Source organism: Bubalus kerabau, chromosome 3, assembly GCF_029407905.1.
Source record: "Bubalus kerabau isolate K-KA32 ecotype Philippines breed swamp buffalo chromosome 3, PCC_UOA_SB_1v2, whole genome shotgun sequence".
In the NCBI taxonomy this organism is placed as follows: domain Eukaryota; kingdom Metazoa; phylum Chordata; class Mammalia; order Artiodactyla; family Bovidae; genus Bubalus; species Bubalus kerabau.
In genome coordinates, this window is record NC_073626.1 from 62,490,401 (window position 1) to 62,505,241 (window position 14,841).

General features: G+C 36.2%; 1 protein-coding gene across 2 annotated transcripts in view; it reads left to right on the forward strand.

Annotated features, from left to right (window-relative positions):
- The window catches only part of TFPI (tissue factor pathway inhibitor), an 89,131-nt gene that overhangs the window by 36,355 nt on the left and 37,935 nt on the right, over positions 1-14,841 (forward strand). For both annotated transcript variants that reach the window (XM_055574718.1, XM_055574719.1), the window contains exons 2-3: positions 7,789-7,923; positions 14,348-14,545. In XM_055574718.1, coding sequence (XP_055430693.1) covers positions 7,815-7,923; positions 14,348-14,545 — 307 coding nt within the window. In that variant the 5' untranslated portion in view covers positions 7,789-7,814. The remainder of the gene's footprint in view (positions 1-7,788; positions 7,924-14,347; positions 14,546-14,841) is intronic.

Below are 14,841 nucleotides of genomic sequence, written 5' to 3' on the forward strand. Positions count from 1 at the left end.
ATGGGTATATCTTTCCTTTTCTCCTTTGCCTTTTACCTCTCTTCTTTTCACAGCAATTTGTAAGGACTCCTCAGACAACCATTTTGCCTTTTTGCACTTCTTTTTCTTGGGGATTCTGTTGATCACTGCCTCCTGTACAATGTCACAAACCTCCATCCATAGTTCTTCAGGCACTCTGTCTATCAAATCTAATCACTTGAATCTATTTGTCACTTGTACTGTATAATCGTAAGGAATTTGATTTAGGTCATACCTGAAAATGGTTTAGTGATTTTCCCTACTTTTTTCAATTTAAGTCTGAATTTGGCAATAAGGAGTTCATGATCTGAGCCACAGTCAGCTCTCAGTCTTGTTTTTGCTGACTGTATAGAGCTTCTCCATCTTTGGCTGCAAAGAATATCATCAATCTGATCTTGGTATGGACAATCTTGTGATGTCCATGTGTAGAGTCTTCTCGCGTTGTTGGAAATGGTGTTTGCTATGACCAGTGTGTTCTCTTGGGAAATCTCTATTAGCCTTTGCCCTGCTTCATTCTATACTCCATTGCCAAATTTACCTGTTACTCCAGGTATTTCTTTACTTCCTAATTTTGCAATTCAGTCCACTATAATGAAAAGGACATCTTTTTTGGGTGTTAGTCTAGAAGGTCTGTAGGTCTTCATAGAACCATTCAACTTCAGCTTCTTCAGCATTCCTGGTTGGGGCATAGACTTGGATACCTATGGTATTGAATGGCTTGCCTTGGAAAAGAACAGACATCATTCTGTTGCTTTTGAGATTGCATCCAAGTACTGATTTTGGACTCTCTTATTGACTATGAGGTCTACTCCATTCTTCTAAGGGATTGTTGCCCACAGTAGTAGATATAATGGTCACCTGAGTTAAATTCACCTGTTCCACTCCATTTTAGTTCTCTGATTCCTAAAATGTCGATGTTCACTCTTGCAGTCTCCTGTTTGACCACTTTCAATTTGCCTTGATTCATGAACCGAACATTCCAGGTTCCTATGCAATATTGCTCTTTACAGGATCGGACTTTACTTCCATCAATGGTCACATCCACAACTGGGTGTTGTTTTTGCTTTGGCTGCGTCTCTTCATTCTTTCTGGAGTTATTTCTCCACTGATCTCCAGTAGCATATTGGGCACCTACCGACCTGGGGAGTTCATCTCTCAGTGTCCTATCTTTTTCCTTTTCATACTGTTCATGGGATTCTCAAGGCAAGAAAGTGAAGTGGTTTGCTATTCCCTTCTCCAGAAGAATTGAGAAGAAGCTCAAGAATCAACAGCTTCACATTTTGTCAGAACTCTCCATCATGACAACTACCATTCCTAATCAAATTAGAACAAAAATGTCTCTCAGTTTGGGCCTAAGTTCTTTACAAATCAATGCTGTATTTTCAATTTTTTAGACTTTCAAAGAGCCTGAGATGATATTTTCAGTAAAGAATAAGTTCCATGAATATTGTCCTTCCATTTTTACAGTATACCCAAAATGATGTCAAGGATTACTTAGAATGATTATGATAGCTAACATCTGGAATTAGTTATAATTCTAATGACTCTTCCATTTAATCCTCACACCCTATGAAATAGGTTTTAGTAAAATACCCAGTCTATAAATTAGTAAATAGAGAGAAGGTAATGATAAACATATTGTCAAATTTACATAATTGGTAAGTCATAACTGGTATTTGAAGCTTTATAGTCTGTGCTGGGCTACTAGAGCTGCCATGAGAAAACTATGACAAAGTGGGTGGCTTAAACAACAGAAATGCATTTTCTCACTGTTCTGGAGGCAATAGAGTTTGAGATCAAGGTGTCACTTGCATTGATTTCTTCTAAGGCCTCTCTCCTTGGTTTATTTGTAGTCAGTCTTTCTCGGTGTGTCTGTGTTCTCATCTTTTTTTGTAAAGACACCAGTCATATGGAATTAGGACCCACTCCAAGGACCTCATTTATCCTTAATTATCTCTTCAAAGGCCTTATATCTCCAAATACAGTCACATTCTGAGGCACTGTGGGTTAAGATATCAACATATGAATATGGAGAGGACACAGCTCTGCTCATATTACAGAGCTGGCAAAGAACTTATGTCCATAATATATAAAGAACTCCTACAACTCAATAATGAAGAGAAAAAGAATCTTAAAAGAAAAAAAAAAAAAAACTCAAGTTATTTGGACAGTAACAGAGGAACTGGTAGTTGTTACTTTTAAAATATGGTACTCAAAGAAGATCTTTTGGAGAGAGGTATCTGACAATTGTCCTGACTAAAAGGACAGAGTCTTTCATTCTGGAATCTTGTAGAAGAATATTCCCATGACAAGAAATAACAAATTTAAAGTACTAAATCTAGAATCAGTATGGTTTGCTCAAGAATCAACAGCTTCAGTTGAACCAAAGGATTAGTAGGCAGTTTCCATAAAGTCAAATGATTACCAAAAAAAAAAAAAAAAAAAAAAAACCTGACAGGAGATAAAGTTGAAAGAGGAGCTGGGAATGACTTATTAGACTCCTTTTCCCTTGTTGAAATGATCTAACCTCATGATGATGGTGGGATACTGCAAAACATTTCCCAGCTTCTGCTTTGTGTCTTTAACTGCCCTTAATATTGTTCCACTTAGAAAACAATCTCAAATGTAATCTGTCCTGACCAAATTTGTCCCTGATATGCACACTGATCAATACTTACATTAATTTACTAAGTCGTATGACTAGCACAACAGATCACTCAGGATGTAATTGAATCCTCTGTCCACATTCTGTATATTCAATGACTCAGTTTTATCAATAGTAATTCAAGATATCTGCCCCTTTATCTTTAATTCCACTGATAACCCTCTGTTCATAATTTCAATCTGATTTGCAACATTCTAGATATTAATTCCAATTATAATTTTGTCCTCTCAACATCTCTCCATTTTTGTGGATTTTGTTAGAAAAATCATATAATGTTTTTTAAAATTTTCTGGTTTAGAAAATCTGAATTTTTCTTTTCTGTAACATTATCTCTCAAGATATTTTCTAAAAATATTTTTTGGGAAAATAGATACTTGACACGTAAATTTAGAAATGCAGTTGTGTATCTGCCATAGAGGACACCATTGCACATTACCGTATTAAGTGTTTGTTAAAAGTCCTATAGTTGAGAAACCTATATAAAAAGTTAAACTTAGATATAAATATATATTAGCCTATGAAAACTCCTTTTAATGTAACAACTAATAACATTCTTGCTGAACTGGTATTCTAAGAACATACCTTGACTAAAATGATAAAATAGATGCTACAAATTGTCATTAAAGAGACTATAAAATGTAAGTTATGCAATATAACTATGTTATTCTGCAAAGTAAGTAAAATGTGTTACTTCAAATGCATAAATTTTAGAACTGAAATGGAAGTTAGGGACAATCTATTTCAAGTCCTGCATTTTATGAAGCATGTTCATAAACATAAATTTATTTCCAAAGGTTACTTAGATTGCTGGCAGTGCTGAACTTAGAATTTCTAGTTTATTGCCCCAGTATATAAATACTGTTTTTATTCAAGGTAAATAATTACATTTATTGTCCACTACTATGTGCCTAGTATATGCAAAGATATTCTCACAATTTATCTTGGCACTTAACATTACTTGTGTATAGAATTCAATTGGTTGAACATAAATTCCTTAAGGGTCAAGGCTTTTTCTAGTTTTTTGAATATCCCTTAGTGTTTAACATATTATTATATACAATTAGTCACTGACTCAACACATATATGCAATATACTCTTGCTTAAACACCTTCTGATGTCACACTACAAATTAAATGGGATTTATTAAGAGTGAAGATCCTATTCCTGGTTCACAGCTGATGCCTTCTTGTTGTGACTTTACATGATGGAAGGTACAAGGGATCTCTGTGGGATTTCTTTATAAAAACACTAATCCCTTCCATCATGACCTAATTACCTCTGAAATGCTTCCTAATACCAAAACCTATGAGAGTTAGAATTCTATATCAAGATTTGGGGAAACAGTCAGACCATAGCATAATCCAACCACCAACTGAATGTTCACATTCTAACCAACATTTTGTATTATCAGTTTTTATTCATCTTAGTTGTAGTGTCCCCCACAATAGTGCTAATTTGTATTTTTTGATGAGTAATAATGTTGAGCATCTTCTACTATGCTTATTGGCTATATATATATAATCTATTGAAAAGTTCCTATACAGTCTTGTTTTGCTGATGTTTTACTTTTATTTTAGGTTTAAGGGCTCATTAACAAAAGAAACCACTTATCACACACAATAATTTTGATATTTAATAGATTATTTGACTTAATTTCAGTGTGTGTGCATGCTAAGTTGCTTCAGTCATGTCTGACTCTTTGTAACCCTATGGACCATAGCCCACCAGTCTCCTCTGTCAATGGGATTCTCCTGGCAAGAATAGTGGAGTGGGTTGCCATGCCATTCTTCAGGAGATCTTCCTGACCCAAGGATGAGATTTGTATCTCTTGTATCTCCTTCATTGGCAGCAGGTTCTTTACTACTAATGCCACCTGGGAAGCCCAACTTAATTTCAGTATACAATTATTAAAAGAGGAAATGTAGAGACAATAGAGAAAAGTAACAGCACATACATCCTCAAATTCTGCCATCCAATATCCAGACTTGAACAGTGCTGGGAAGTCCCTTGTTCACACTAATCTGGAGTCCCATTTGGGAAAAGGTCTCAGGCAGTGCATCCACCCCATTGGCAAGACTTCAAATTGCTGTTTGGGGGGTTGCAATTGCTTGTACCCCAGGGCACAACCAGATACCGTCATCAGTTTGACGCAAAAATGCAGCTCTGGTTTAACTTTAACTTTTACAGTGCTGTTTCTCTCACCTTATAAGTCATAAGACTTAGCCCTGCAGGTAGAGGGGGCAGGGAGGACTTGGCCAGGCCCTGGGGCGTTAAAAGATTCTAAGACCCACTCCATTTCTTATAAGTGCTGCCTGACTTGCTGTGCTTGCCAGCAGGCTCAGAATGCAGGCAGTATCCAGGCAGGTCAGAAGCAGGTCAGAGGCCTGATATTGCTGTCCTGCTTCTGAAGCATGAATAAGACTTCCTCCATTTTAATTTCCTTAACAAATCTTTAATCCATTTTTAATTGCATATTTATTTGTAGTTCTTTATACATTTTCAATATATAATCTTAAGATATATGAATTTCAAATACTTCCTCACAACTTGCCTTTTCAATATCTTAATGATATTTCCTTTGATGAACAGAATTTCTTGATTTTAATGAAATACAGTTATCACTGTTTTATTGTATTTAACTGGTGCTGTCTGTATCCTGATTCAAAAATGCTTGCCAACTTCACCATAAATATATTCTCCTGTGTTTTTTCTCCTAGGATTTAATGTTTTACCTTTCACAGTAAGATGGTTGAATTCTCTTGAGTCAATTTTGTGTATGATACTAGATTGGGTAATACATATTTTTAACGGGGTCAGCTATTAAGACAGTAGAGTGCAGAAAGGTACAAGGAAGTATAACAAGTGAGTCAATCAGTACACAGCTTCAGTTTGGGTTTGTTACTTATCTTGTCACTTTGCAATGTAATGCATCTTGAAATTTAACAAATAAGTAAATTACAATAACATATAATTAAATCAGTTCTCTCTGATCACCACAAACTGCAATTTTATGAATGTTATAAACTTGTACTATTTCTTTTCAGTGGTGCACCCAAATCAATCTTCTACATTGCTCTTAGAAATTGTATTATTTAATGCTTTTGGTCACTTTTCAGAAGCAGTATTATGGAGAAGAGCGAGCACTGAACTAGCAGTTTGCTCACTTGAATTTAAGATCTGTATCAGTCATTAATTAGCTATGGCTTGTTAAATAGCATACTCATAGTTTTTTCTGTTCAACTCCCTTTTTTTCTAGAAGCAATAACTCACTTCTCCTGGGCCCTACACCTATCCACTCCACCCTTAAACTCAGATATTTACATTAATATTTGCAGTGTTTTGACATATTCATATTTCCTGACCCTTTTATAGAATCCACCAAATATGTGCTAATCTCCTGTAGCTTTTGACCTCAAGCATATTGGTTCAGTGGGACACTTCCCTATCATTTCTGTGCTCAAGCTTTGTGAACCTCGTCCAGGAAGAAAAGTAGTCATACTGTTTTGACTAGGCCCTCCTTATGCAAATTCCTTCATGTTCATGTTTCCTGTATATCAACAGTTTCAAGTCCAAAAATTCAAGCAACCATAGATCAGGTAGTACTATAGCATTTACTATTGAAAAAGATCCACATATAAGTGAACCCACATAGTTCAAATCCATATTGGTCAAAGGCCAATGGTGCATATGTATATTTGTGCATACATTTAAATACATATATATATATATATGTGTGTGTGTGGATTCAAGTACTTTATGATATGATTTAGAAGGTATATAGCACTGCTACCAAATATAATTTTAAAATGTGTTAATATGTGCAGTGTCGTGAGAAAATAGATTATCCATTTCACTGGTGATTTTAATGGAGTTTAATGCAAATTGTCATTTATCACTTTACTTATTATTTAAGACTACACTTTAATGATGTATACTGTAGCTGTGATCCACTATAGACATAAACGAAGTACTAAATTGTTTTTGATGGAGTATCGGTTCCTGCATTTGTGAACATGTACTGATAACATTGCTCTTTCCTTCCTGATTCCGATGGCAGCAGCGACTGAGAATGTGCATGCATTCTCTTCTTTTCTCTGCCCATGCTGCATGAACATTACACATTTCCTTCCACTTGAATACAAAGGAAAAATAGCCTTTAAGTGTGCTTTTCCATTATTTTTTGCTATGGATCTTTAAATAATTTTGAAACAGGAAGTCTCACTCTTCTCCTGAAATCTGTTTCCTATAGGCTGTAAATGTGTTGATTTATAACCTAAAGTCACTTTTCTGTGAAACTCTTTTGCATGAGATAACTCCCTAAATTGATGGAGAAAAATTGGGGCAAACAACTGGCTATAGTGTTAAGACCTTTCTCTTTTCAACGGTTCTGTTTGCAATCTCATAGGAAATCTGGTTAGGAAATTGTATAAAACCAGAAATATATTTTAAAGGAAACCAAGATGAACATTCGGAGAAGGCAATGGCACCCCACTCCAGTACTCTTGCCTGGAAAATCCCATGGACGGGGGAGCCTGGTAGGCTGCTATCTATGGGGTCGCACAGAGTCAGACATAAGTGAAGTGACTTAGCAGCAGCAGCAAGATGAACACTTGGAAATGTATTTCTTTTTTGAACATGGTAGTAAAGGGAAAGAGGAATCAGAAATTGAAAGTTGTATTCAAGAAATTATAGAAAATTTCAAATAAAATTAGTTCTGACTCAGAAAAGAATAGTTATGAAAAAGATGTGGCAAACAGAATTGCATATGAAAATGGATCTTAATGCATACTTAGTCATGTTGATTAGCATTACCCATGTCTCAATTATTGCTATTTAAGTGTATATTTTCAAGACTGAACTATGACCTGTGTATTTGAATATTATTAGCTATATGCACTGAAAGCATGTGTGTCTACAATACTGAATGCTAATATACATGTTTTAAATATGACTTAAGGAATTTGTGAACAGAGATGTATGAGAATACACATTAAGTGTCATAGAATGTCATAAATGTCGAAGCTATGCTTAAGATTCTTAAGTTGATGTGTATAAATCCACATCAACTCTCTATTCATTAGGTATATCTATGTTTTATATTTCAGACATCCCTGAAATCTTCATTAACATAATGAAGAAAGAACAGATTTTGGGGGTTTCTGTATGTCTGCTGCTTAGCTGTGCCTCTGCCCCTCTCAATGCTGTTCCTGAGGAAGGTGAAGAATATACAAACATTACAGGTAAAATGTTAGAAGCATTCATCCTTTTAATCCAAAAATTAATATATTTTTCTTCATTTTGAAGAAAAAGAAGTTTTATTGAAATGATATTTTTCCAAAACCTTAGTACAAAAAAAGTCACTTTAGGGAAGAAGATTTCTCATTTCTCAGATTGTATATTAAAACCTGAAGTATCTCTGGAAAATTGCAAGTAAAATAAAATGATATAGATACCGCTCTCTATGAACCTTGATGTCACCTTTGACTGGGGCAAGTGTGAGAAGGAAAAGGAAACAGCAGGCATTGAAGGTTTCAGTTTTTCTCTCCTTCCCATCTTTATATTCCTCAAACAAGAACTTCTCAGATGAGTCCAGTGTGAGAATACAGCCAAGCTGGATACCAGGAGATGGGGATAATAGAAGATAGTTCTACTCCCATAAAGTTCTGTGCTTAAAAATAAGATACAGTTGACTCTTGAGCGATGCAGGAGCTGGTGCACCATCAGTGAAGTAGAGCATTCACGTGTAACTCATATTCAGCCCTCTGTATCCACAATTCCTTTACGTCTGGCATTCTGCATGCAGATTCAGCCAACCACAGATCATGCGCTATTGCAGTATTGACTGTTGAAAAAAAAATCTGTGAAAGTGGGCCCACGCATATCAAACCCGTGTTGTTCAAGAGTCAGCTGTTCTAACAATAAAGCAATTGAACAAGGAGGAGACTGTGTAGTGATCATTATTATAGATTTATTTCTTTCTTAAAAGTAATATTTTGTGGCAAATTAGTAAATTATTGATAGAAACTTCAACTCATTGTTAATAATGAGAGACTGAACAAAATGAAAGCTTCTATTCATATGTGTGTTTGTGATGTACAAACGATTTCCACAAATACCTTTTTATTTCATATCACTTACAGCTGTTTAGTGTGATTTTGTTCAGTGTGCTTCCCTTTGATACAGATTAAATAAACACATCTCATGTGCCTGAAACTCTGGTAGATGCTAGGGAAGACCTGATGACTGAGACTGAGTTCTCCAAAATGTCATGATTTCACAAGGAAGACAGGTTATTTCAGTACAGTGTAGTAAGTGAAATGACAGAGGCATTCATACATAGGGTGCTGCTGTTGATACAAAAAAGAGGGGGCCTCATGTATACTTGGCTGTCTGAGAGCTTGGCCCGGGGAAGTCCAGATGTACATGCTACACCATTTCAGCCTGCACCCAAGAATCAGACACTGGGAGCAGATTTGAAGGTCTGCCCCAGCTGGACCCACAGCTTGAGCTCCACCCGCCCAAGCAAGCCCAGCCTACAGCTGACTGGTAGATGAGAAGCAAACCCAGATGGGATCAAAAGGGTCAGTCACATCCTATCCATGTGTGAAAAGCAAAGGCTTATTGTTATATGCCACTAAAAAAAAATATATTGTTGGGAAAATTTCCTAAAGATGGAATGTTATTTGATAAAGTTAAAAACCATTATGTGTCTTATTAAAGTAGGAATGCCATCACTATGAGATGAGATCTAATCCTTCATTCTGCTCATTTCTCGAAAAAGGGATGGCTAAAATTTTAATATTATGGAGGTAGGTAGAGAAGGAATACGGAGAGTAAAGTAAATCCCAATAGGAGAAAAGCAGGCAATCCCATTTTAGGAAGTGGGAGGAGAAAGAGTCCATGTGTTCCCAGTATTCACCTAGTCAAGAAGTTCTCTCAATTAGGCTGAGACAGTGAATGCCAGTTAATCAGGAGGTTCCTGAAGTTGTTGCTACTGCCACAGTCAGTGAATAAAACAGAATTAACCCGTCAATGTTTAAACCCAAGTTTAAAATCTCTGGGTAAATACAGACCAAATCCAGCTGGATAAGGAAAAACCTTGGTTGTAAAGCCAGATGTGAAGACCACTTAGCTGACTGGCTGCACAGACTTATGCAGTCTTGTTTTTGTTTTGTTTTCAATTAATCCTCTGTTAGCAGGAACCTTTGTCTGTCTCTGGGCTTCCCTGGTAGCTCAGCTGGTAAAGAATTCACCCGCAATTCCAGAGACCCTGGTTCGATTTCTGGACCAGGAAGTTCCCCTGGAGAAAGGATAGGCTACCCACTCCAGTATTCTTGGGCTTCCCTGGTGGCTCAGCTGGAAAAGAATCTGTCCACAATGTGGGAGACCTGGGTTCGTTCCCTGGGTTGGGAAGATCCCCTGAAAGAGGGCATGGCAACCCACTCCAGTATTCTTTCCTGGAGAATCCCCATGGACAGAGGAGCCTGCTGGGCTAGAGTCCATGGAGTCCCAAAGAGTCAGACACAACTGAGTGATTAAACACAATGTCTGTCTCCATTTAATTTTGGAGATATCATCTACATTATGCCATGGTCATGCCATCATTTTATAGAAGTTCAGTGAAATAACGTACTAGTATTTTATTGAAAAACATTACGAGATTTTATGGCTTCTGTCATAAGTCAATAGTAGCCATTTTAAAAATAAGTCAACCAGCAGGGAGGATGAAATAGAGAAACTTCTTGATAAAAAAAAAAATGACAAAAAAATTGTGGTGAAAACTTTCTTTAAAAAAAAAAATCCCTTCGGACTAGGAGAGACAAAATTATCAGGGAACATTTAGAGAAAAGCAAGTATATTTCATAACACTTAGAATCAGATGGGCCTAAGTATGCATTTGTAGTGTGTCACATGGCAGCTTTGCAAAATTAGATGAGTTTATATAAACTCTCTGACTCCCAGTATCCTAATCTATAAATAAGTGATGTAAATAACTGCATTCAGATGGCTGTTATGTAAATTGCATAAGAGCGGCTGGCACATTTCCTAGCACAGAGAAGGCAGAATACATGCCTGTGTTCTATCTTTCCAGAGAAACCAGTCTTTTAGTGAGAGAGTCAAGTAGCATGTAGACTCCCAGGCAGTACGTTATCTAAAGCTCTAGGTTTCCAGACAAATCCCAGGAGGAGGAGGACTCTAACAACGAAGGACTTGACACATCCCTAAATATTACCCTGAGCCCTCCCCTCAGTACCCCAGGACCGGGGGAGGAAGAGTGAAATTATAATCCTCAGACTCTGAAAAATAAAATGCAAGAAATCAATTATGAACACGATTAAATATGAACCATAATTCTGTTTATTTCAATACATCAGATTAAATTCCTGTTACATTGCCCTGTATGTGTTTTCCAGTTGTATGGCCTTAGGTAGATCCTTGTCATAGTCAATGCTTTATTCAAGCTTCAGGAAGGAAAGTTACCGCTGACCCCCTCAGAGCAGCTTAAGTATCATATTAAACATGGCCACAGCATCTTGAAGTTCTTTAATATTTATATAAGTAAGTCTGAGTGTCTGCATGAGCCATGAAGTTGGGGCATGGGGTGGAGGTCACTGACACTTAATCTTCTGTCACATCTGCCATGACAGCATGGTGCCTGACATATACGATCAGCACACAGTTGTTAACTTTTGAAAAGGTTTATCTAAAGTAAAAAGTGAAAACGAGACAGACTTTCATCCAGTTTTAGTAGTGGCATGGCTTTGTGTTTAAAGGAGCCACGTGATCACTCCCCAATCAGGAACGATGTTGCTCAAGTGGGAGGTCACAGGCTCACTGCACAAAAGAATAAAGAATATTCTAATGCAGGATTTGTGTATGAAATACCATAAAATTTGAATGGTAAAAATGAAGAATTAGATAATAATTAGTAAAATGTTAATCAAATTAATTCTTAGTGCTTTCTTTAAGAAATTATTATAAAAGCATTACCTGCTTTCATCATTGAAACCTTTTACAAAGTTATGTGGCAGCCTGGGAGGGAGGGGAGTTTGGGAGAGAATGGATACATGTATATGTATAGGTTGAGTCCCTTTGCTGTCCACCTGAAACTACCAGAACATTGTTAATTGGTCACATCCCAATACAAAATAAAAATTTTTTAGAAAAAAGAAAAACAAGAAAAAAAAAACTATTCTAATTTTTATAAAGTAAAATTTAGAAAAATTTATTGAGTAGAAACTGTAAAACTCAATCTACGTTCTTGATTTAAATATCAGTTAAGGAATCTCAGTCACACAGATTTGTGACTGTATCACTCAGTTATTAAGGTGTGAGATATCTGATATAAAATTATCTGGGGGTCAGATCTAAAGCCATTACCTACAGTGTGAACTGAGAAGTTAATTTGTGCAGTATTATTTTATAATTTGCACAGTGGAGATAAAAATGCCTTGTGATTATTAAATAACATAATTGCAAAGTGTCCGGCGCACAGTAATCTCCGTGAACCCTTTGCGGTCTTTCCTACCCAGACTCTGCTACTACTGCAGAGCAGTTACCTTTCGTGTGTGTGGTGCACTGCCGCCACCTGGTGGCGCGATTACTAAATAGCACGTTGAAAATAGGCTGGTATTTCTATCCTTAAAACATAAAATGTAAACTAAAAATTTGGCATGATGATAAAGAATATCACATATATGAAAAGTAAAAAATATTGGCAATTATCAATGAGAAAAATCTGATAAAAATTATTATAAGAAATAGTTCCCCTACATATACAGTATATGGCAACTCAGGCGATGCTTTCCACATTCTACAGGCGTCCTCTTTAAAGGTGCTTGTCTGAAGCACTGCTGCAAAGATTTGGTTTCTGTAAAGTTCCACAATAACTGTAACTTGGGAATCAGGACCATCATCTTATATCAGAAGTGCTATGCTGTGTTGTGCTGTGCTTAGTCACTCAGTTGTGTCCGACTCTTTGTTACCCCATGGGTATAACCTGTCACGCTTCTCTGTCCATGGCGATTCTCCAGGAAAGAATACTGGAGTGGGTTGCCATGCCCACCTCCAGAGGATCTTCCCAACCCAGGGATCGAACCCAAGTTTCCTGCATTGCGGGTGGATTCTTTATCATCTGAGACACCAGGGAAGCCCAAGAATACTGGAGTGGGTAGCCTATCACTTCTCCAGGGGATCTTCCTGACCCAGGAATCAAACCAGGACCTCTTGCCTTGCAAGCGGATTCTTTATCAACTGAGCTACCGAGGAAGCCCTAGGAATTTCTGAAATCATGGAATATACCTATACAATTCAAAATGTCAGAATGTTTGTATTCTAGCTCACTTCTCAAAATTATTCACATGACTTTTGAGATCTGATTATAAGATCAGATACTTATAAAACTGATAAGTCAAAATTTGGTCAGCCCTATCTAGAGTAGATAAACTTAAAATGATAATTCAGTGACACATGGTGAGCCATCTCTCAGTCAGATGTACCACATAGTGTCTTTGATGCAAAGCCTTCTAACTTCTCACATCTTTCTAACAACTTGGAATGTCAAATATAAAATTATCAGTCTTTAAGTAAACATAGGAATATAAATAGCATTCACAATTATGCAAAAATGTATTACTCAGAAAATGCTTTCACTTATTTTTACATTTGAATTGACAATTGTAACTTCAGTGATAAAGGAAAACTATATTTTTTTTCATAAGTCATTTTTTGTTTATATACAGTTATATATAATACTCTAAAATGCTATCATATATTGATTTCTATAGAAAGAAGTTCTTGTGCGTATAGTGTAAAAGTAAAAGTTGCTCAGTTGTGTCCAACTCATACAGTCCATGGAATTCTCTAGGCCAGAATACTGGAGTGGGTAGCATTTCCTTTTTCCAGGGGATCTTCCCAACCCAGGAATCGAACCAGGGTCTCCCGCATTGCAGGTGGATTCTTTACCAACTGAGCTACCAGGGAAGCCCTTGTATGTTTAAGAAAATAAATTATGTGGAATTTATAATAAGTTACATAAATTTTCATAATTAGGAAATCATTTAATGTAGTAAGATATATACACACATATATGAACATGCTGCTGCTGCTGCTGCTAAGTCTCTTCAGTCGTGTCCGACTCTGTGCAACCCCATAGACGGCAGCCCACCAGTCTCCCCTGTCCCTGGGATTCTCCAGGCAAGAACACTGGAGTGGGTATATATGAACATAGATATCCTGTTAATTTTTTTTCATAAGACGTGGAGTCATGTATCAGCTCTAATATTGTTGCTTTTAAAGACTTGTTTTATATGTAAAAAATGATGCAACTATTGATTAGGGAGACATCTCCATGACTCAGTTACATATTGGTCAACTGGTACAAGTTTAAGCAATAATAAGAATCTATTACAAATGTCAACATTTCCCCCTAATAGTTGGTTAATAATCAACAAAGTTTAATAAAGTTGGTAAGATCTGTCTCATTTGGTGAGTTTATATATTTATCTACCTTTTGGATAACTTTCATAGTTTCTTATATCAGCCTGTTTTATTATTGTACTTTTCCTTAAAATTAAAATGTATTAAAAAGGAAGTGAAAAGGAAGTAACACTATTACAGTGTTGATGAAGGATTGTATGTTGTTCTTTTATTTTTACCTTGTAGATGCTGAGTTGCCTCCACTGAAACCTGTGCATTCATTTTGTGCAATGAGAGTAGATGATGGCCCATGCAAAGCAATGATAAAGAGATTTTTTTTCAATATTCATACTCAACAATGTGAAGAATTTATATATGGAGGATGTAAAGGAAATCAGAATCGATTTGAAACTCTGGAAGAGTGCAAACAAAAATGTACAAGAGGTAGGTTTTTGGAGACACTATCATCCAGAAACCTTTCAGGTTATTAGATCTAGTCATAGATTTGATAATTTTAGAAAAAAACGTTAAACTATTTTAATATTAGAAGGAATCATTTGTTTTACTTTTTCAGCTTTAACAATGACTGTTTTTCATTTTTGTATCAGTTATTATAAAATACATTAAGCTTATTGTCCTATACACCACTCCATGATGAAGAGGGAAGAAAACCCTTAAGTGTGCAGAACAGATTTTATATCTGCAACAAATTAAGTGTAATTCCACCTCTTTAGGGAGCT